Source organism: Chrysoperla carnea, chromosome 3 (genome assembly GCF_905475395.1).
Source record: "Chrysoperla carnea chromosome 3, inChrCarn1.1, whole genome shotgun sequence".
Lineage (NCBI taxonomy): Eukaryota > Metazoa > Arthropoda > Insecta > Neuroptera > Chrysopidae > Chrysoperla > Chrysoperla carnea.
Genome location: NC_058339.1, coordinates 61,294,028 through 61,316,370, shown reverse-complemented (window position 1 = coordinate 61,316,370; position 22,343 = coordinate 61,294,028). Strand labels below are relative to the sequence as shown.

The 22,343-nt window shown below is 29.4% G+C and overlaps 2 protein-coding genes and 1 non-coding gene across 3 annotated transcripts; all 3 read left to right on the top strand.

Moving 5' to 3' along the window:
- The first annotated feature begins 1,507 nt into the window (after positions 1-1,507).
- LOC123295596 (multiple inositol polyphosphate phosphatase 1-like) lies at positions 1,508-7,943 on the top strand. Its single transcript, XM_044877003.1, has 5 exons — positions 1,508-1,907; positions 2,136-2,239; positions 4,347-4,493; positions 4,569-5,248; positions 5,623-7,943. The coding sequence occupies exons 1-5, from the start codon at positions 1,745-1,747 to the stop codon at positions 5,897-5,899; spliced, it is 1,371 nt and encodes a 456-aa protein (XP_044732938.1). The 5' UTR covers positions 1,508-1,744; the 3' UTR covers positions 5,900-7,943.
- A 2,027-nt stretch (positions 7,944-9,970) lies between these two features.
- On the top strand, positions 9,971-16,006 carry LOC123295594 (eukaryotic translation initiation factor 3 subunit B). Its single transcript, XM_044877001.1, has 6 exons — positions 9,971-10,149; positions 10,279-10,781; positions 12,945-13,174; positions 13,240-14,095; positions 14,756-15,035; positions 15,569-16,006. Exons 1-6 carry the CDS (start codon positions 10,014-10,016, stop codon positions 15,661-15,663), a joined length of 2,100 nt encoding a protein of 699 aa, XP_044732936.1. The 5' UTR covers positions 9,971-10,013; the 3' UTR covers positions 15,664-16,006.
- Positions 16,007-19,400: 3,394 nt separating this feature from the next.
- Positions 19,401-19,472, top strand: Trnae-uuc. Its single transcript has one exon. It is a non-coding gene; the product is annotated as a tRNA-Glu (tRNA).
- Positions 19,473-22,343: the final 2,871 nt, after the last annotated feature.

Here is a 22,343-nt window from a genome sequence, read left to right as displayed (position 1 = left end):
TTTTTTCTTTACAAGTAAATTTAAAATGTCACTATTTATTTTAGCAAATAAATAAAACCTACATATATTTTAAAAATAACCTTGAAATTTAAGGTATCACGTAAAATATGTATCTATGTTCAAAACTTCGATCTCATAGGTTAATTAGTTAATTTGGCACTTGGTGTTTTAGTCAATGCACCTTAATGTATAATTTAATGGTACATACAGTCGATTTAAACGCACGTTTTACTGAATTTTACTAGAATTGTGTTTTTAAATAAAGCTGGCTACAAGCTGCTACGTGCGTTGAAAGGACTGTTGTTGAAATTGACGCCCGGCCACAATGTATTGATGAATCTCACACTCAAAACATGTGTCAATTTCGAATACCTGGACAAGTCGCCCTTGAAGCTTTGAAAAGTTTGCATCTTCATATCTTACCATTATCTTACTTTTTATTCATGGGATCGACTTATTACATTAATCTTAAAATCAGTAAATGGTATAAGATATACAGCTCGTCAAAATCAAGAGCGTATATACCCTGTAAAATCTAAAGTGTAAAATTTGTTCAATTTTCAGTAAGCACTGTGTATACGTCTTATATACCATCGTATTCCCTCCATTACTGCAACTTCACTGCCTATAGCGTAGGTAATAAGTAGGTAATGATAAGCAACTATTTTTATTTTTATTATTATAAAAATATAGGTAGGTATGTACTATTTTATGGATTCGGCGCTATTTTCGCCATTTTACAGCATGTAATAAATGTATTAATTTTAGCACAACATTACTCACAAATATATTGATCAGCGTGAGTCCATATGACTGTGGGTGATGAACCTATTGGATCGGGAATTTTACAAAATATTTATTTGATAATAAAAAAATGTAAGGTTTTTCTTCAACAATAGTCAAATAACAGCAAAATATTTAAATACCTATTCATGGATCATGAGAAAATTGCACACACAATAAAGAAGTCGCGCATGGAAATAGTTTGCGCAACATTAATATCGATCATCATTTTCTTTCATTTTTGAGTGGGTTAAAAAATATAAACGAGAGAAAGCCATCCTCCATCTTCGCAAACATTACTTAAGCAAAATAATGAATAGTATAACTTGAAAGTTTATTTGTGATGCTCAGTTTGTGATAAACCTATAGCAGCAAAAGGAATTCGATTTCGAAATATTCGAAAAAAAAATGGTGGTCACTCTCTTCAAAAACATAATTATTTTCGATTTTCAAATTTTGATAAAATTTTAAAACCGATATTAAAAAATTTTTGATGCAAGGTCTCTTATTGCAATACGGCTAATAATTCGTAATAGTCACCGGTTTTAAGCCTGAAACCCTGGCAAGCATATTCTTATGGTAAATCGTAACAGTGTAACCCTTTGTTAATCCGCTAGGACCGTTAATAATCAAAGTGTTGAGAAAAAAGGGGGAAATAAAATATATAAAAAAATTTTGCCATACGCTAAAATAAAAAGAAGTTCATACTTGAAATTAAAAATTTACTCAAATAGATTTAAAGGATTTTCATTTTAAAAGTATAATTAAATTGTTTTACGCAGTATATATTAATTATTATAATACAAATTGATAATACGAAAAAACCAAACCATTATTTTTATCACATCGCAGTGATTACGGCCGGTGTATACCATACATGCATTAGTCATGATACCATTTATGTTTAAATAATTGTGTTTTTTCCACTAATTTTTCGCAAATTGATAATTCTTTCGATAAAATGGGTTATTTATATAATTCGAAATGGATTTTTTGTATGCTATTTTTATTGATAGAATGTCAATCACAAAAATGTTTAAATCAAATAAATAACATAAACACGTACTTTGGGGAAAAAGCTGATTATGTCGATGTAACACAGTCGGGGGAACATAACGTAAAAGGTAACTAAAAAGTTTTTACTTATAATTGATTAATTGTTGAAAATTGACAATTTTTATTATTATCACTGATAAGCGCTTTGTTATTAGAAAGTTTGCCAAGTAGTTAACAGGTGTAATAACCTGTAAAATGTAAATGACAGTTGTCAAACTTCAAAAATTATTTATGATACATATTATTTATTAATAAAGTTATTTTATCATTAAATAATTATTGAAAATTTTATTTAGGCTGTGTACCACTAAATTATTGGGGCATTATTCGCTATGATAAAAATGAATTTTCCACACAAAACTACGCTCAGCTGTCGGCAGAATTTATCAAGAACGCAGAGGTATATCTAAAGTATTATTTGTTTATTTTGCAGTGCGATAGGATATATAGATAACGTAGTACATTTTCTGGTCTTTTTCATGTTTTTTCTATGGTTTCATAGTGCAATAAATAAGCCGGAAAATACCATCAAATGTGGAAAAGTGGTGGAACAGCTCCGATTTCAAAAATTTTTTGTGAACGTGTTCCTTAGACCTCTAGGAACATTCAGCCGCACTAACCTTGGCATTACAAAAAAACTGAGAAAATTAGGGTAGTTTTCCCATCCCCAAAGCACTCCAAATAGTAACAGTGAAAACAAATCAATATTTCGCCTCGAACATCGTCTCCCGAGAGTTTCTGAGGTCGCTGATCATTAATTCAAGTGATGGAAGTGATCAACAAAAACTTTATTAAATTCAAAATTTTGTCTCAGAAATCGTCTCTTGTGGAGCTTTTATGTTCGCTGTTCACAAATTCAAGGTCCAAAAGCAATTGAGGATGGTTTCAACCCCATTAAAACTACCCCTAGAAGTGTTAATGATAAATAAAAATTTTAAAATTCTTAATTTCACCTCAGAAATTGTTTCTTTGCGGTTTTCGGAGTCGTTAATCATCAATTTGAGGACAAAAAGCAACTAAATGTGGGGGTGGTTTTAATAGGGATGGTGCGACATTCAGTTTTTTTTTTATCTCAAATTTATGATCAGCGACTCCGCAAACCGCAGAGAGACGATTTCTGAGGCAAAATTTTGAATTTAATAAAGTTTTTGACTATCATTTGATTTGTTTTCACTGTTACTATTTAGAGTGCTTTGGGGATGGGAAAACTATCCTAATTTTCCCAGTTTTTTTTTGTAATGCCAAGGTTAGTGCGGTGGAATGTTCCTAGAGGTCTAAGGAACACGTACACAAAAAAATTTTGAAATCGGATCTGTTCCACCACTTTTCTTCATTTTCCGGCTTATTAAATGTACTATCAGAGATATGTCTAGATCTTAGAGCTATATAAAACTCATACATTTTATTTACTTTATATAATATATAATATACTAGCTGGGAACTACCCGCTTTGCTGGGCAACATCCCCACTTGCACCCCTCCCTCCACATTTCCTTGCGTTGGATAACAGTTTTGTAATGTACACGTCATGCTCTTTTATTTGATACCCCACTTAGGTATATTTGTAAATATTCGATATTTCCTTCCCACTTTCTCGCTACACCTTTCTACCCTCCGAAGGTTAAAAAAATTTCTAAATGTAATTTAAAACATTCTGACCAATTTTTGAACTATTAAAAGCCATAATTGAAAAATATGAATTTTTTATTCATGAGCACCCCCGCAACCCCCCTTGTGGGTGGAATTTCGTAAAATCCGTTCTTAGCTGACCTCTACTTGGCAAAAGGAATATTCCTGCCAAATTTTCTGTCTCTTGGTCTTTTTGTTCCAGAGATATCGTGATGAGTGACTATCTATATCTATAGAAAGTCTCCTATATATTTATAGATAAAAAAGAAAGTATATATTTCATAGCATGACTAACTTAGCTCAATACTTTTTTGAGATACCAAAATAAAACAAAAGGTTTTTATTTGCATTTTACTGTCGATTGTCTTGCATCTTTATATTCTAAAGTACATATTGAGTTAAAATTTTCGAACAAAACAACATACTATTTAGGAACAATATTATTAAAAAAATTTTTACCGATCCAACATACCAGTTTTGTGGTTTCAATGACGTGCCTTACTCAATTCAATCCAGATAAATATCTGCTCAATTTACTATCAGAAACCAATGAAGTATAACGGACCAAAATATATTAAATCAATTATTTAAATTAAAAATTAAGTCCAATTTGCAGACTTGAAAAGTATTTCTAGAAACTTTAATCTACCATCATTTAAAATGTGTATTCAAAACTTTAATCAAAGCCATCTAATCAGAAAGTTTACTGCTTTCAGAATTGCAGCAATTTTATATTTTAATTGTAGTTATTTACTTTAATGTCGTTACACATCAAACAAAAAATTAATAAAATTCTATTGTACCGCAAGAATTTTAATATTTTTGGTACATGGCAGTATTTAATATCAACTTTTTTGTTTGTTTGTTTAATGAAATAGTCGGAATGTGGAAAAGAGCTAACGCAATGGAGCAGTTCGGAACAAGAAATACTTGAAAATGTGAATAAGACAATTTGTTTCATAGCAAAAAGTCTGACTAAGTATATTATATTTCGAAATACTCCTGACCTTAATACTGAATATATGGTAAGTATAAATTTCAAAATATGTATAATTTTAAAAAATTTAAAAATCTTCCTGAACACGAACAAATTTTTTTAGTTTAAAGATGCAGTATCAGGAAATCGAGATATAATCACGCAATTTATGAAAGAATTGTTATCCAGAAAGGGAGAATATTATACTGATCAAAATTTTACCATTTTTTCCAATAATATTACAGACACGATAAGAAATTGTAGTGCTTTTCAAAGAAAGATAAAAGATTTTGACAAATCTAATTTTGCAAAAAAACCAGAGTTTCAACAAATGATTAATAATGTTAAGACAACGCTTGGATATAAATCAAATTTTGGTTTGGAACAATTAAAATTAGTTTACGATCTATGTCGCTACGAGGAATCTATCTTAAGTAAAGATTCTGCATGGTGTTCAGTTTTTACTGAAGATCAATTAAAGCTATTACAATATAATGAAGATTTATTGTCGTATTATACCAAAGGCTATGGAAACGAATATTCAAAAAACATTGGATGTCACACTGTGAAAGAAATGTTCAATGATTTAGACGATTTTGTGAATAAGCGCAATATATTAAAAGCTATCATAACTTTTACAGACAGCGTACAATTTCAAACATTGCTCACAGCATTAGGAATTGAAGAGGACTCAAATCCAATAAGTGCTGATAATTATAAAGAGAAAATTTCTGACAATAGTTATTTATGGCGTACATCAGATATTAGTCCCATTGGTGCTAACTTTGCTGCTGTAAAGTACGAGTAAGTTTCTGAACACTTTTAAGGTTAATGTGCACTACTGTTTTAGGTCACGTGATTATATAGATTAAAAATTACGACTTTTAATTTTAATAAAATAAAACAATAATGCGCTTTTATGACTTAAAATAAGAATATTTAAGTATATTTCTACATAAACTTTAATTTTAATTTTTTACTACCGAAAGTAAATTCAAAAAAATGTTCTATATAAACATGATGCAAAACTACACGTTTTTTGCACACAAAGTGTTGGATAACGAGCGTAGAGCACTAAATTATTTCATATCTAGTGCAAAAAATACTTTCCTTTTGCAACTAGTTATATAGTTTTCTTTATTAATAAGACAAAATTCTATTATACTTTGTTTTTTCAGTTGCCATCCAAATACGAAAGTAAAATTTTTCTTAAATGAAAAACCAATTACCATTTTCGATTGCCCAAATGGAATGTGTGAATGGAAAATTCTTCAAGAGAAATTAAGTGGTATAACCGAAAAATGCACTTTTGATTTTTGTGGTTTAGCATCATCCTCCTCAGAAACTTCTAAGGATTACTCACTATTGTATATATTCTCCATTTTAGGCGCAATAATTCTTTTTAGTATAATCCTTGTTTTCTACGGATACAAACGACATACTACGTCGCACTAAGCTGTGGCTCAAAAATAATTTGTGCGTGTGGTTTCGTGATTTAACGTAACGTCGTAATTCATAGGGATTTTGTCAAATATGTCAAAATAACGAATAAATCTAGTCTCTTACCATGGTAACCAGCAGAATTTATTGTACAAATGATCCAAGAAACTATAGGGGCCACTACAATGTCGGTTGAAGAGGATATAAATATGTATCTCCATACTAAAAAAAAAAAAATAGAACATATAATCTCTTTTATATAATTCACAACTCTAGTTCGTGAGTCAATGAATAGAAATTTCCATTTTAATGCCATTTAATGTTCTAAACTAAAGAGTCGCGAATAGATCTTTTTATTTAATTTTTGATTCGGACAGACAATAAATTTGACAAAAATAAAAAATATTCGTTATTCACTTGACTGAATTAGTTTTTTACAGTTTGTCCAAGCAAAAACGAATCGAAATAAAAATAAAAGATCTATTAATAACTAGCTGTTACTCGCCGGCTTCGCTGGGAATTTCAATTTGAAAAAGCTATATTGTTATAGCCTTCACCTGCCTATCTCTCACTTACCGCTCCTCCATTACACTCGTATTAATAATAATACCAACTTTAAAGACAAATCTACCACATGCTACCCTTTAATCCCAGTTTAGCCCGCCCACTAAACACTAACTATAATTCCATCTTTTAGAAAATTAGACGACCCGCAACCTGGCTTCGGTATTATAAGCTATAATACTGTAAAGTTTTATTAAAATCCGTCCCGTAGTTTTTGCGTGAAAGCGTAAAATACATCCATCCATCCACACATACATCCATACACCCTCACAAACATTCACGATTATAATAGTAGTAGAATAACTTTGCTGAAATCAGAAAAAACACAGTAGGGCCAAGGAAAGAAACAAAAAACATTTTTCTTTATTTTCTATAAATTTGTTATTTATCTAGAATAAAGTTGCAATAAATCGAGTTTGTTACCGCGGAAATCAGTGTAATCTATTATATGTATTGTACCTAAAATTTTAATCTTTTCATTTCATTTTGGCAAATTCTATAGGAATCCATCGTCAAACCATCGCGTTACAGAAATCCAAGCTTTTTTTTTTTATTACTTCGTCTACTTATTCTAATTGATGTTACTTATTCTAATAAATGTACATTCTAATTAATCTATTTATTCTAATAAATGTTAATTTTCTTCACTTATTGTTAACGGAGAACTGAATTGAACTCAATTTAAATATCGATTCAGATTTAAACTCTAAAAACCATCAAAAAGTCGAACATTCCTAGAAATTGCTAGCGAAATTGAATTTTCCTTGTTTTCTATGGTTCTAAAAGCCATCGTAACGATTTTTGCTAACTAGCAATGACTTAAGCAATAGGTGAAGAAAATCTAGGATAATGATACAAGAGCTTAAAAATGCAGAATCTCTGAAATTACAAAAACTGTCTCGATTATTATCATTTCGCGATTGTAGTAGCAATCAGCTACAAAACGGCGAAAATTTGAAAAATTCGACGATTTACATAACCACATTTAAATATTAATAATAAATGAATAGAATTTTTCATTTAAAAAAATGGTATTTTTTTTTGCTTCGGGCAGTATGTCAAAAAAATATTCAAACAATTAAATATATTTTATTTTGTCAAACATCTCTTTTTGACAAAGGTAGGATAGAATAAATGTATTTTATAAATTTGAATAGTTTTTTGACATACTGTCCGAAACAAAAAAAGGAATATTTTTTTTAAATAAAAAGGTCTATTTATAATTAATTTTTATACAGTATCTGAAATTCAATCCAGCAGCTGTATTTCATAGAAATACTGTCAGATGATTGGCTAATGTTTTGAATTAATGGCACATTAAGCTGACCAGAGTGCTGGATTGTATTTCAAATTTGCACTAACTGATAGTTGTAACAAGGACCCAATGGAATATTTTGGATTAAATGGGTATTTTTAAATTCCCATTTGAAAATTTGACTGTAATTAAATTACGATCTTGATATTAATATTTGTGATTTTATGATAGTGCTTATTTTTTTAAATAAAGAATTTTATTCTGCAGTACATTTTTTTATTTTAATAATTTTTTCTCATTTTCTAATAAACTGGGAGATACTGGCACAAAATAAAAAACCATTTGCGATTTTAATACAATCTTTAATTGGTCGAATTACGTGATTATTGAAAGGTAAATGGTCGCCGGAGCGACGTAATCTTAGAACAACAATATAAGGAAGAGTTGAGAAATTATTAACAAAAGCCATCAGGCCAAACTTCAATAGTTCCAAATAGCAAAAAGATACCACTTGTCGGTGTTACGCGACTATTCAGTACCGTCAAAAATGAATAGCATGATGATCTTCGTAATTGACTTATGTCCAACATTAGCAGGTATACTTGAGTTTCTTCTAATAAATTACAAAATATGACTCTAAATACCACATCTTAAATGATTATATTAAAGAAAGTGGCGAGAGGGCAACGTGATGCGAGTCGCCATTTTTAGTCAGAATATTAAAAATATTTTACGGAATGAAAGAAAATAACATTTTGCACCTCTCTTTAACATTTTGGCTTAAAATGACGACTGCATGTCGTGTCTGGACGCTGATTAAAATATCTCTGCTATCGGCAGGGCAGGGCTGGTATTGTTGTTTGGAAGTATATTTCGAATTTACCTTTTCACTATCTCTGATGTTTAGTCAATAAAAATCTTGAGTATTTATATCTAGTGAGTATATAGAGCATGTGATATCAATTTGAACTAAAACAATAATGTGTATTTTTCAACCATTAAATATGTCTGATATATGGATTGTGTTGCAATTTTATTGTCCGCAAGATACACAGTGAAGTTTCTAAAAATCTAGCCGTTTTCAATTTTCTCCATTCAAGATAGGGTTGTTACCTCTCCAAATTTGATCGAGAGACTCCCGAAATCGTGTAGTCTCTCGCGACTCCCGATATCAACCTAAATGATTCAGATTTCAGTAAAAAAAGATTTTTGGATTATTTATTCAGATAAATTAAACAATTCTGAACAGCTTTCATTTCAAATTACTTGAAGCATTTTTATACAAATATTTAATTGTGGAAAAACTGAGTATATAAAATATCCAAGAGTATTATAATTAGGTGGTGTAATTAGATTAATTTCACTATCTTCCGACTTTCGGGTTTATCTCCGGACTTAAAGGAAGTTTGAGGTTTAAGTCTAATTCAAGATAATTTGTTGATATAATTCATTCTAGAAAACAATTTGCAATTAGAAAATCATAAAATCATAGATATAAAACACATAGTCGGCTGTCAATTAATTCTTTTCTAGCGGGCGTTCTTGCGCTGCTTAGGGTTGTCACTTCTCTAGATTTCTTCAGTATAGACACCCGAAATCATTTAGTTTCTCTCGACTCCCGATATTAACATAAACACTACAGAGTGCAGTAAATATATTTTTTTGATTATTTGTTTCATATTTAGGTCAATTTGACAGGAGTAGCTTTTATCTTAAATTATTTGAAAGATATTTATTTAAACTTTTAATTATGGAAAAAAAAACTGGGTATACAAAACGTAATAAATATTATAGTATAATATGTATTGTTTCGATGATACAAGTAGATTAATTCATAGATAAAAGATTGGATTAATTTTACTATCTCGACTCGCAAAACTTTAAGGTGGCAACCATAACGCTACATTACCTTTTCAATTCCTTTTTTTTCTGATATCAGATAAAATATAAGTTTTCTTGTTATGTTATTATTTTGTTAAAATTAGCAAATTGAATAATTTATTAAATCTTACGTTAGGAACGAAACAACAAACTTTTACAAACAAGTAAATAGTTTTATTCAATTATTTATATCCTAAAAAATTTTATAAAATTTTCGTTAATTTATATTAACATTAAAAAAGTTAAAAGTGAAATTAACACAGTTAATCGTTAATTGTTAATCGTTCATTGTAACTAATTTAAAATTATTAATTTTTGTATTTATTTAAATACAAACAATTCCCTCCTAAAATATTTTATTTCCGTTTAAAGATGGTTGATTCAAGAATGCGCACTAGTAATACCGCCCTTCGCTAAACGCCACGCAAGATGGCGAAAAAAAAGGTAGAGGATAAATCCCAAGTGAATGGTGATAATACAAGGAATGAAATTGAAAATTTATCAACTGACGATGAACCAAATTTCAGCGATCCTGAGGGATTCGTCGATAAAATATCGGATGAAGGTTAGCACTGAATATAATATATTTTTTGACATTTACTTTGCATGTGAAAGCATGAGGTGCCGGCCATATGCTTATTTATGGCAACACGTTGTTGAGTCATGATATAAATTAATTTTTTTTTTTCAACAGAACTTTTGGGAGATATTTTAAAACAAAAACCCAAAGAAACTGATGGCGTTGAATCAGTTATTGTGGTGGATGGCGTACCTCAAGTGGGACCTGAACGTATGGAAAAATTGCAGATGGTCATAAATAAAGTGTTCTGTAAATTTGGAACAATAGTAAATGAATATTATCCAAAAACAGAAAATGGTACTACCAAGGGATACATTTTCTTGGAGTATGCAAGTCCTGTAAATGCAATTGATGCCGTTAAAATAACCAACAATTATAAACTAGATAAAAATCATACATTTCAAGTGAACTTATTTACGGATTTCAAAAAGTATGATGACATTCCCGATGAATGGGAGCCACCTAAACCTCAACCATATGTCAGTCAGGGAGATTTACATTATTATTTATTGGAACCTGATGCATACGATCAATTTGTTGTGTCCTGTGGATCTGGTTCAATGGTACAAGTATGGTTGAATAGTCAGCCAGAACCAACTAAATTGGAAAGCAGAGATGTAAGTTATTCCTTTTTATGTACTATAAAAATTTTAATCAAAGTTTGAAGTGTTCGATGTTTTTTTTTTGTTGAAATTCGTTTCTTTAACGAGAAAGTGTTTTATTTAAAACAATTAGTTAATTTTGCTATAATTAACCCGCAATCGTGAGAGACGATCTAAATGCTTGCCAATTAGTTTGTTGTATTAATGTGTTTTAATATTTAGAGGAAGGCTTAATGATTATCGAACTCTATATTCTAAATAAGTAGTCGGTTTTAAATTAGTAAAATGTAACGAATTCGTCAAAGATGCACATAACGTTTTGTAACCTTTTTAAAGCGTAAGGCAACCCTTTTCAATCCAACTCCGATGAATATTTTACAACCTGGGATGATTCGCAAGTATGTTTATATCATGCATATATGTAATATGCAAGGTATATTAAGTTTAGTCCCAAGTTTGTAACGCTTAAAAATATTGATGCTACGAACAAAATTTTGGTATAGGATATAGGTGTTTATAAAATCACTTAATTAGTCCATTTTCAGTTGCCTGTCCGTCTGTCTGCCAACACGATAACTCAAAAACGAAAAAAGATATCAAGCTGAAATTTTTACAGCGTAGTCAGGCCATAAAAAGTGAGGTCAAGTTCGTAAATGAGCAACATAGGTCTATTGGGTCACGACCTATGGGTCCGTGGGACCCATCTTGTAAATCGTTAGAGATAGAACAAAAGTTTAAATGTAAAAAATCTTCCTTATCGAAAAATAAACAATTTTTGTTTGAAACATTTTTTTGTAAACATCATTGTTTACCCGTGAGGGCGCAAATTAGGCGTTAATTATATAGTATGTATTATGGGGATATCGGTTACGTATGTGTGACATGTAATGTGAGTCATCAATACTGGTCTATGCAGGGTATTTCAACAATTAACTCAGTCAATTGTTTGTTTTCACTTGTTCATTTTATTTTCACTGTAATTAGGAATAAATTTAGATAAATGCTTGGAAAAACGTTTCTCTAACTCGATAGTGCACAAATTACGGGAATGGAAGTTGAAATTTTATTGAACAATGTGATTGTCGGCGAAATTAAGATATAAGAATATTCAAAATAAACGCAAAATATATAATTTCTGCTTATTTTTAGTGTGCTTTTATTTTCTTATCATTTTATTTTCGTCACAGGATATTTAAGGTCGTACATTTACCAACTTGTTTTGCTATGTGCGTTCATAGGGAAACAGTTTTTACATTTTAATTAATCTTAAATGAATAGAAAATTGAGAAATTTTGTGAATTTCTGCTTAAAGTTTAAATAATTATTAACTAGTAAAAATATTTTTCCTATAATCTCCCATGTATAACCTCACTTTTTAAACCTAAAATTCAACGAAATTAATTCGATAACAGTATTTGGTTTTCTTCCTTAAATCAGTCAAAATCATTTAAACTTTAACATTTTTTTATTTCTATTTAGTACACAAACAAAATTTATTTTGATTATCACAAAGTTTATGGTGAATCGAGTAACATATAATATATAAAAATTAAAGAAAAATTTTTGTGAATCTTCGAACCCGCTCTTTTCATGCGTGTGGTCTTATATTTCAGCTGACAAGAAGTGCTGGCCAGCATACCAGTTTGATTTCGTTACACCCCATATGCAAGGTGTTTCAGAAAATAAATTATCCACGCACCTTAACTAAATCGTTACAATTCTAAAACACATTTCTCCGTATTCATTTTAACTTCAGTCTGTGGATATTATAGATTATATAACATCATTTAATATTAAACTCGGATAGTTATCTTGATTGCTGATTTCTCGTTATATAGGTAATGATAACTGGCTTCTACGAATAAGAGACAAAAGTCTTTTATCGGTCTATATCGATCTGCTAAAGTACCTTCTAATCTAATTTAACATAGTCTAAAACATTCAATTTGAATTCACCCTGTTTAATCTTTCCTAATTATGTGATCGTAACATTTTTAAGGTACAAGCACAGGGTAAATCAATATTGAAAGGAGTCGGCTGTTAGAACCTATTTCTTAACAGCAAATCTCTTCAAAACATCTACCTATTAACTTATGTTATATATGTTTTTTTTTTGTTTTTGTTTTTTTTTTTTAATATAATATAAACAATTAACTATTAATTAATTTTATTTAATAGAGATGGACAGAAACATACGTAAAATGGTCACCACTGGGTACTTTCTTGGCAACTTTCCATTCGCAAGGTGTAGCATTATGGGGTGGTCCTCAATTTACTAAATACATGAAATTTCGACATGACGGTGTTGAATTTGCTGATTTTTCACCATGTGAAAAGTATTTAGTTACTTATTCACCACATTCTTCCCATAACAGTGAACAAAAAGCTCTTATAATCTGGGATATTCGGTAATTAAATTGATGAAAATATGCGGTAAATTACTTACTTATTTAAAATGTATTTTTAATTTTAGTATGGGTATTGAAAAACGATCATTTTCATTGGAAGGTCCAGCAGTTTGGCCAATATTTAGATGGTCGCATGATGACAAATATTTTGCACGTATAGGGCATGATATTCTTCAAGTATACGAAACACCATCATTCGGTTTATTAGAAAAGAAATCGTTAAAACTTCCCGGAATTCGTGATTTTTGTTGGTCGCCAACTGACAATATTCTGGCTTATTGGGTTGCTGAAGATAAAGATGTTCCAGCTAGAGTAACATTACTTGAAATTCCAAATCGAATTGATATTCGAAATAAGAATTTATTCAGTGTTGCTGATTGTAAAATACATTGGCAAAAGTCTGGAGATTATTTGTGTGTTAAAGTTGATCGTTACACCAAACAGCGTATCGAGAAAAACGAACGCAAATATTCTGGAATGTATTATAACTTTGAAATATTCCATATGCGTGAAAAAGAAATTCCTGTCGATTCTGTTGAAGTAAAAGAACCCATACATGCATTTGCATGGGAACCAGTTGGAATGAAATTTGCAATTATTCATGGTGAACAAGCTAATATTAGTGTTAGTTTTTATGGTTTAAAAACTGGACAAGCGCTATCATTGTTAAAGAAATTCGAAAAGAAAGCTTGTAATCATTTATTCTGGTCACCAGCTGGCCAATTTATAGTATTAGCCGGTTTAGGAAACATGGGTGGTACATTAGAATTTGTAGATACAAATGATTTTACAATCATGAATTCTACCGATCATTATGAAACATCTGATGTTGAATGGGATCCAACTGGAAGATATGTTGTTACTGGTGTATCTGTATGGAAAGTTAAACGAGATTGGGGTTATTGGATATGGACTTTCCAGGTAATTTAAACATTTTATTCAACGGATATTTTCATATTTTGTAAAGTTTTGTTTTTGTAATGTTTTTTGAAATTACTATAATCTTGAATTCGAATTTCAAATTCTCTATTTTAAATGAGAAATATTTAGGAAAGAACCATTTTTATCGTATTCATGATTATTCATAAAGATAAAAGTTTAATTAATTTGTGTATAAAGAGTTTTAAAGAGTTTAATTATTTTGTGTATAAAGAGTTTATAGTTATTTTTTAGTCGGAGTTTACACGAGCATTTAGTCATAATTATGCAAATTCTATCGAGTGAGCCCTTACTTCTTTCTTCTTTATTCTTTTGTTATTTGACCTGTACCTACACTTAAACGTTAATGTTAAGGAAATCGAAATTTCTCTGTACAACCATTTCACATAAATCTTAACAATAATATAATTTTTTTAAATAATAGTTTCCTGATGATATTCTCGAATTAATTAATAATATTATATTTGGGATACTATCAGGATATATTAATATAATAGATATGCAAAGGAAGTGTACTAAATTATAGTTACTTCCTAAGAAAACTATTTAACATGAAAATTTAATAAAATAAATTTTGAGTTGGAAATTATTATATCCATCTTAGGATTGAAAATTGTATAATATATATTCTTTATTTTATAGGGTAAAGTATTAAAACGTGAAAATTTAGATAGATTTGCACAATTATTATGGCGACCGCGTCCACCAACTCTATTGTCTGTTAAACAACAAAAAGATATCAAGAAAAATTTGAAGAAATATTATGCTCAATTTGAGAGTAAAGATCGAATGCGCATGACAAAGGCATCTAAAGAATTAATTGAAAAACGAGCATCATTAATGAAAGAATTTAATGAACATAGAGATCAAAGAATACAACAATGGAAAGAACAAAAAACACGACGATTGGAACTTAGAAATAGTACGTTTCAATTATTTAATCTTTTAATTATTTTAAGTCATTTCGATGAAACTTTTTCGAAAAGGTTTGAGTAATTTCCTGATGATATTCCCAATACAATTAACAATATTATTCTTGGGATACAATCAGGATAGATTAATTAAATAGATATGCAAAGGAAGTGTACTAAATTATAGTTACTTCCTAAGAAAACTATTTTACACCAAAATTATAAATGATTAAAATTGCCGATTAAGTATATTTGACGCATTGCTTCTAACTACTTGTTAGTGAGACCTCGTAACGTGAATAAACATACCCATTACGTTCGTAATATATTAGATATTTGTTCAATCATTTTGTTTATTGTAAACATCAAACATGTGGCAATATTGAGTTATTAATCAGCATTTTTAAAACAGAGGCTTTAATCATTACCAAGAGTTTTTCAAATTACTAATTTTTATTTTTGACAGAAATTATTCCTCTCGGAACCGTATAAATCTAGCACGATAATATTTAAATAATTTGAAAAATTTTAATTTTAATTACAGATATTGACACCGATGAATTGGATTCAGATACAAAGAATGTTGAAGAAGAAGTTGTTGAATTTTTCATTAAAGAAGAAGTGGTTGTGCTTGACTAAAAAAGCAATTTATAGAACATTTTTTAATACAATTAATTCAGAATAATAAGAGAGAATATCCCAATCGTCGTCCATCATACACATAACACATCGTTTTTTTTATATATAATAAATAATTTTATAACATCTTTCATGCCGAACATTTTATGAAAATTGATAAATTATTGTTGTTAATTCATAATTGTAAATAGTGCAGTGTTGTATATTTAAAACTATACGTGCAGTGTACTTTTTTAAATCAACATCTCCATCATAGAAAATTCCTTGAATATGTTCATTTATGACATCACTTTGTTAGGAATAAATATTATTCAAGTTTTGAGTAAATATAATATACAGAGAATATTTTGTAGTGTTAATTTACTATCAATCATTTAAATTTGATTAAATAATTAATTTAAACCTTAAAATATGTAGGAAATTTCCACAATTTATAAAAATAACTTACATTGCAAAGTTGATAAAGCGTCCATGAGCACACTTATCAACAAAACGAAGTTAATAATATTTGTTCAAATTGATGATTCTCTAATCGAAATAAGTAAGAAATTTGTTTAAAAGTAGAAGCTGTTTTGTTTCTACTTTTAAACAAATTAAGAGTTTAAAGAAATGTAAATGGGACGTACACCTAGCCATATTGGAATCACTTCATTCCCGTTATTTTCACTTTAAACTCAAAAGCAAAGAGAATCCGACTCTTGTTCTCAAGAATTGGATTATTGAATCCTATATTTTTACTAATTGTTTTAAAAAATATTCGATAATATAATTATTAAATGATATAACTAAAAAAACCACGAAACATTCGAAAAAATTTTCAATGTTTTGTTTTTCATCGAAATTTAGCTCAAGTGACACAGAAGAGACATTTATGTTTTATTCTATTTTTTTTCAATTTTTAGAGCTTGTAAAAGTTGTAGAATAATTTTTGAAGGTATTTTTTGTTTTTTGTTTTTTTTTTTTTTAATATATATTTTTTCAGATTTTGCCTTTGGCAGTTAAAATATGGTCGAAAACTACTTTCAAGAAAAAAACCCGCATTCCTGTAATTGTCACCATATGTTCAAATTTGTCCCTTTTTAATTATTTGTAATCGAAAATCTTTCAACTCTTCCATAAGTGGGACAATGGACAACTGAAATTCTGAACAGGACCTCAGAAACATCTAAATCGAAAACAAACCGCCATTCTTGGTCGCTTCGGTCTACTCACAACAGCCTTTCAAGATATCTACATCATATTAAGTAGCGTCGGGATGCATCCTGCATTTGTGGAAAAACTATTTGTGACGCCAACTACCGCCTAGTCTCCTCTGTATATATAAACCATAGATTACAGTTTTTAAATTCCTTAAAATCACAAATCTCCCATCCCTTAAACATCACTCGCCTACTATCCTTCGACGACAAAAAATACTAATCTCTACCACCCAAACTAACTGTGTGTTTCTCATCCGGCTATTTGTTTCTCCTGTTCTGTTTACTGTTTGTGTCGACCTACACAACACTAATGATCTCTATTGTAACCCCATCCAAGGCTCCCAACATTTATGTTTGTGATCAATCCTAGCTCCGATGAGCCTCGGCAGCGAAAATCTGACTTCCTTTGACTCCACAATCCTATGTTTATGTTTCGTTCAAATTTTTCGGAATAAGTGGAATAACAGGCGGAAAACCAAAAGAGGACAGAAAAATTTATGAGTTTGAATAAGTTATCCATGTTAAAAATTAAAACTTTACAATCAAGATTTGAATGTGTTAATGGAGTTATTTTGCAAATCTAGCTGTGGTAATAAACACATTATTATTTAAAGTTTATAAGACACAAATAAGGGAATGTTTCGGTGATCAGAAAAAAATAGAACATGAAAGCAAGTAAAGAACAAAATTGAAATGGATAAGCGAAATTGAAAGTGATTTTTAATGACTTGAACTTGGAAAGATTAAAAATGAAGAATCGAAATTTCATTCGTTTAGAAAAAATAAAACACTTCATTGAATCCCTAACAAAACTTTATCCTCATCTATGAATAATTTTGGCTATTTCAATTTGCAAAATTATACAATATTAATTTGATATATGTTTGTCTATGTGCGTATTCATCAAGTTAAATCTGATGATAAAAAGAAGAAAAAGAGGCTAATTTAAACATGTAATTTGTCCTAGATGATGAGACAGGGATGAGGATATTTTCCTTGAAAGTAGTTTTTATCATATTTTAAGTGAAAAAAATAAAATCTGAAGTATACAGTTTCAGAAAAAGTTTGAACAAGAAAAATGATACGAAATACTTACGAAAAATAATTCTTTAAAAATTGTTATACGAATTTTCTTAGTTGTAAATCACTTAAGTATCATTCAATATGAGATTTGAAACAACCTTAAGGTAGATAATTTTAAGCTTTAAGCTTCTCCCATCGATGGTTTTTTTATGGATGCATGCACATCAAGATTTTTAGCTGTAATCGAAAAACAGAAATTAAACCATAAATTTTGAGATATTTTTTGTTCAACGATTGGATTTCGATACACATTTTTTGTCCAGAATGAATTCTTTTTTTCCAGATTGAATTTTGAAGTTATTTTATCCAACGATTGGATTTCAGTACTTTTTGTTGTAGGTTTAATTTTCAGCGAATGGATTTTGGCCATATGAGATGGTCTCTTTCTTTATCATTGGTTATTTTTTTGCAGCGTTTGGTTTTTGGCCATATGAGATGGTCTCTTTCTTTCTTTATCATTGTTTATTTTTTTGCAGCGTTTGGATTTTGGCCATATGAGATGGTCTCTTTCTTTATCATTGGTTATTTTTTTGCAGCGTTTGGTTTTTGGCCATATGAGATGGTCTCTTTCTTTATCGTGGGTTGGTCTCTTAACCGAATGGTGCAATTTTAGTGATGTGTTCTGTACTTAATATATTTAAGTTTCGAGATTAAGTAACAACCAAAAATATTTTCAAAGTAAAATAACAAAAATAATCAAAATTTTGTTAAAACTTTTCTATTTCTATATCTATGATTAAAACCATTGGTGAAATTTCGAGTAATAGGTAGTGCGTCTCTTATAATTCATTGTATGAAGTAAAATTTCATCATTGTTACGGGCATACACTATTTTCTTCGGAGTTGGTACATTTTATTTGTCCAGTATAAATTATTTTCTCTCTTTGTATTTTTTAGATAGCATGTTTTAATTAAGTCCAATTATCAGTGGTTACTTTTACCAGTCTTGTTTTGTGCCACTATATTTTTAATTATTTTTTATTTAAGGGCAAAATGGCCTAATACACACAAAAATCTGGTTTATTTAACTATTGGTTGTATAGTTTTATAGCTACGTAAAAGCTTTTAACGTAGCTTTTCTGCTGTCTAATGAGCTTAATGATATTTATATTTTTTGGGTCCTGTATATAGAAAATCATTTTTTTTGATAATTTTAGGATTTCCAGAATTAATTTATGATTTTTATTTATACTCCTAACCCTATTTGTCAATTATTGAACTAAAAAGCTAACAGACATTCGCTCATAGAGGTCTCAGATAAGAACAAATTTAACTTCTATAAACTTGTGCTGAGGCAAGTTTAAGTCTTTTAATATAATTTTCGTTTTCGATGTTTGCTTGTTTCATTAAATAAAGATAAATTGTTTAATTAACTAAAAACATTTTGAATAATAGTACTTTTTCTTATATAAGATTCTATATTTAAATTTAAAGTATATCACTGTTTTATGCATATCCGATATGGTCTAGTGGCTAGGATACCTGGCTTTCACCCAGGAGGCTCGGGTTCGATTCCCGGTATCGGAATTTTTTTTTAAGAAACCACTCAAAATAAGTAAACAAAATTGAAAATATCGATTCTTTATTTTGTTTTTTTATTTCATTGAATCAGGCGTTTATTTTCATCGTTTAGGACGATTTTGAGGGAAGTTTTAGTTTTTAGTTGTGAAGTATGCAGTTTAGGACGATTTTGAGGGAAGTTTTAGTTTTTAGTTGTGAAGTATGCAGTTTAGAGCATGAGAGTATGGTTTGGAGCTTTATAATCCTTATAATATTAAACCAGATATAATAATATTATCATATTAATCGTCAATATTTAAAATTTTTCAAATTGAGCTATTTGATTTACCTAATTGTAGTCAAAAATCTGTTGTAGATATGACTTTTGTAGTTAAGTTTTTTACTCTATTGCAATCGTAGGGATCTCTAATTAGAAATAAAATACAGCTGTTGTTGTTCCCTATAAATCAAAATATACATAATACACAAACATAATGTTTTGAATCTAATTGAAAGTTCCAGAAAAAACCAAAAAAACCATTACATTGGTTTAGTTAGCTGAGTATTTATGTTTATGTTATTGCCCTCATCCTTGGGCCGAAAACTAGGTACGTCCATGATTCATATCATAACATACTAGCCACCAACTACGAGCGTTTGGAATCAGTCGAAATAATATAGGGTGGTAGTAACAGCAAACTTCATCAAATGGTAAACGTTAAAATAATAAAAATTTCTCAATCCACCTATTGTCGGGAAAGCGTCCTGTTCTACATACAAGGTGTTGATATTGTAGAAAAAATTATATTATAGTGAATATTGTCAGAATGATTTAGAAAAACTATAAATTTGGTACACAGAATCCCAATGTTATTATATTTGCAATAAAGTCAGTGGCGCTAGAAATTTTTTTCTCTAAACGGGGTGTTGCTATACCCACATCTCCAAATCCGGTTTTTGTAATTTATCACGATAAGTTTTAAATCATGAAGGATCCTTAGGTTGTACTGTCAAATTTCCAATTTTCCTAAGCAGGCTTTTTGGCAATATTAAAAAAAAAAGTTCTTTTTCTTCCAAAATTTCAATACCCTGGATCTAGTTTGGAGAGAGCTACAAGGAAAAAACCGCATTTGTCAGGAGGCTTTTTAAATTTTGTTTTTCCTTGTTATCTATCTGTTGGTAAGTTGTCTTTATATCCCTAATTGATGCCCATTTAACTTTAGTCACCCAGGATGATCGATCAGATCTCATAACTCTTCCCTGATAAAAAAGGCTTCTTTCATTTGAAGAAATTATTTAAGTGAATCTCTGAATTATTTTATGGAAGAATATGTTAATATTTATTTTGAATCCGAAATTTACAATTCATGAATCCGACTTTTTTTTATCAAAGTCCTTCAAACCAATATTGGATCAGCAAAGGATGAGTTTGTTTCGAATAGGCCCAACAATCAATTTGATATTTTTTGAAAGACTTTAAAGAATTTATTAGATATCAATTCTTTTATGATTTTTTTTGAAAACTAGACAGGTTCTTTTAAATGTTTGTTTTCTTTACACACCTTACAATTATTTTAGTATTTTAATTATATATTTTCAAAGTCAAGTGCAAAATTGATTAATGAGATTTATAATACATTTAATATGCATACATTATCCATTTGTTCTGTAATTTTAGTTGATTTCGTTATGTGAGATATATATTATACTCGTGTACAGGAGTTTTTGCAGTATGGTTGTGTATATTATCATTCGGCAAAATGTGACACGGACATCGAGATTCATAATATAATATAGCACCATGCAAGTGAAACCTCAACAACAGTTTAGTTAAGATGTGTTTAGAGTGCGAGCGACGCTATTAAATTTTTATTATTAAAGTGTATGGCGCACCTAATCATTTTTTAAAATTAACATTCTTGTCTAATAATAAATTTTTGTTGATTGTTGTGAATTATTAATTTTTTTGTGAATTAATTTTAAATCAACAGTGTTGATTTATATAGTAGTTCATTATGGAAATTATTTTTCATAGAATGTTATTTTAATTAAGGTAATTAAACAATTTTGTTTTACAAATTATTTATTCAATTGTTATGCAAATAAGGGGGTTTAAAGTTAAATGTAGACTATGCAAGTAAGGTCCAGAAAATATTCTGGTATGTGTAAGAGATTCTAGACCTTTTGTTTATTATTTATATAATTACTTTGATTACTTGTTTTTCCATTCCGTGCTATAAATGTCGAATTATATGTGTGGCTAGGTCCTGCAACTTACTTATGCTAATTAGTTAAAAATGTTGGCTTTACTGACTTTATAGAAATCGGAATTTCTGGATTTAGGAAAAAATAGGCCGAAAAAAATTGACGCGGAAAAATTGTCCTATTTTTGAACGCATGGGCTAAGAACCAAACGAACTCCTCTACAGTCGACAAACTCAGCCCAAACAACTCGTAATTAGAACAATACTCCAGGTCTATAAAATTTTCGGTCCATTTTTTGGGTCTATTTTTTCCAAGTCTAGTTTTGTTCCGATTACCGAATTTCTAGAATATTTTTCCTCTGCCGTTTATGCAGCAAAATAATGGTATATTAATTATATTGTTTGCATCTTTAGCTCATTAGATGTATTATCTTATTTGCATATTTAGCTTATGAAGTTGTTAGCTAATTTTCTATAACTTAAGCAAAGATGCTTTTTTGATAACATTGTTTATAGTGAATTTCTTTTTCAAGGAAAATAAGCTGTTGGTTTTGTACCGATATGGAATTTTGTACATTATTTATTTATATACGTATCTGTACAAATTATACGGACACGATTATTGCTTGATTGGAAATAAATTTGATATTTAAGGGGGTGGTAAAAGTAGTAACATTGATGTGTTTTAAAATAA

What these genes read in the sequence shown, in the direction of transcription:
- LOC123295594 (XM_044877001.1), top strand. Translation starts at nt 10,014, where the DNA reads ATGGCGAAAAAAAAGGTAGAGGATAAATCCCAAGTGAATGGTGATAAT. An exon ending in CTAAATTGGAAAGCAGAGAT is followed by an intron (nt 10,782 to 12,944) that starts GTAAGTTATTCC and finishes TTTATTTAATAG; the next exon opens with AGATGGACAGAAACATACGT. An exon ending in CTTATAATCTGGGATATTCG is followed by an intron (nt 13,175 to 13,239) that starts GTAATTAAATTG and finishes TTTTAATTTTAG; the next exon opens with TATGGGTATTGAAAAACGAT.
- LOC123295596 (XM_044877003.1), top strand. Translation starts at nt 1,745, where the DNA reads ATGGGTTATTTATATAATTCGAAATGGATTTTTTGTATGCTATTTTTA. An exon ending in GGGGGAACATAACGTAAAAG is followed by an intron (nt 1,908 to 2,135) that starts GTAACTAAAAAG and finishes AATTTTATTTAG; the next exon opens with GCTGTGTACCACTAAATTAT. An exon ending in ACCTTAATACTGAATATATG is followed by an intron (nt 4,494 to 4,568) that starts GTAAGTATAAAT and finishes AAATTTTTTTAG; the next exon opens with TTTAAAGATGCAGTATCAGG.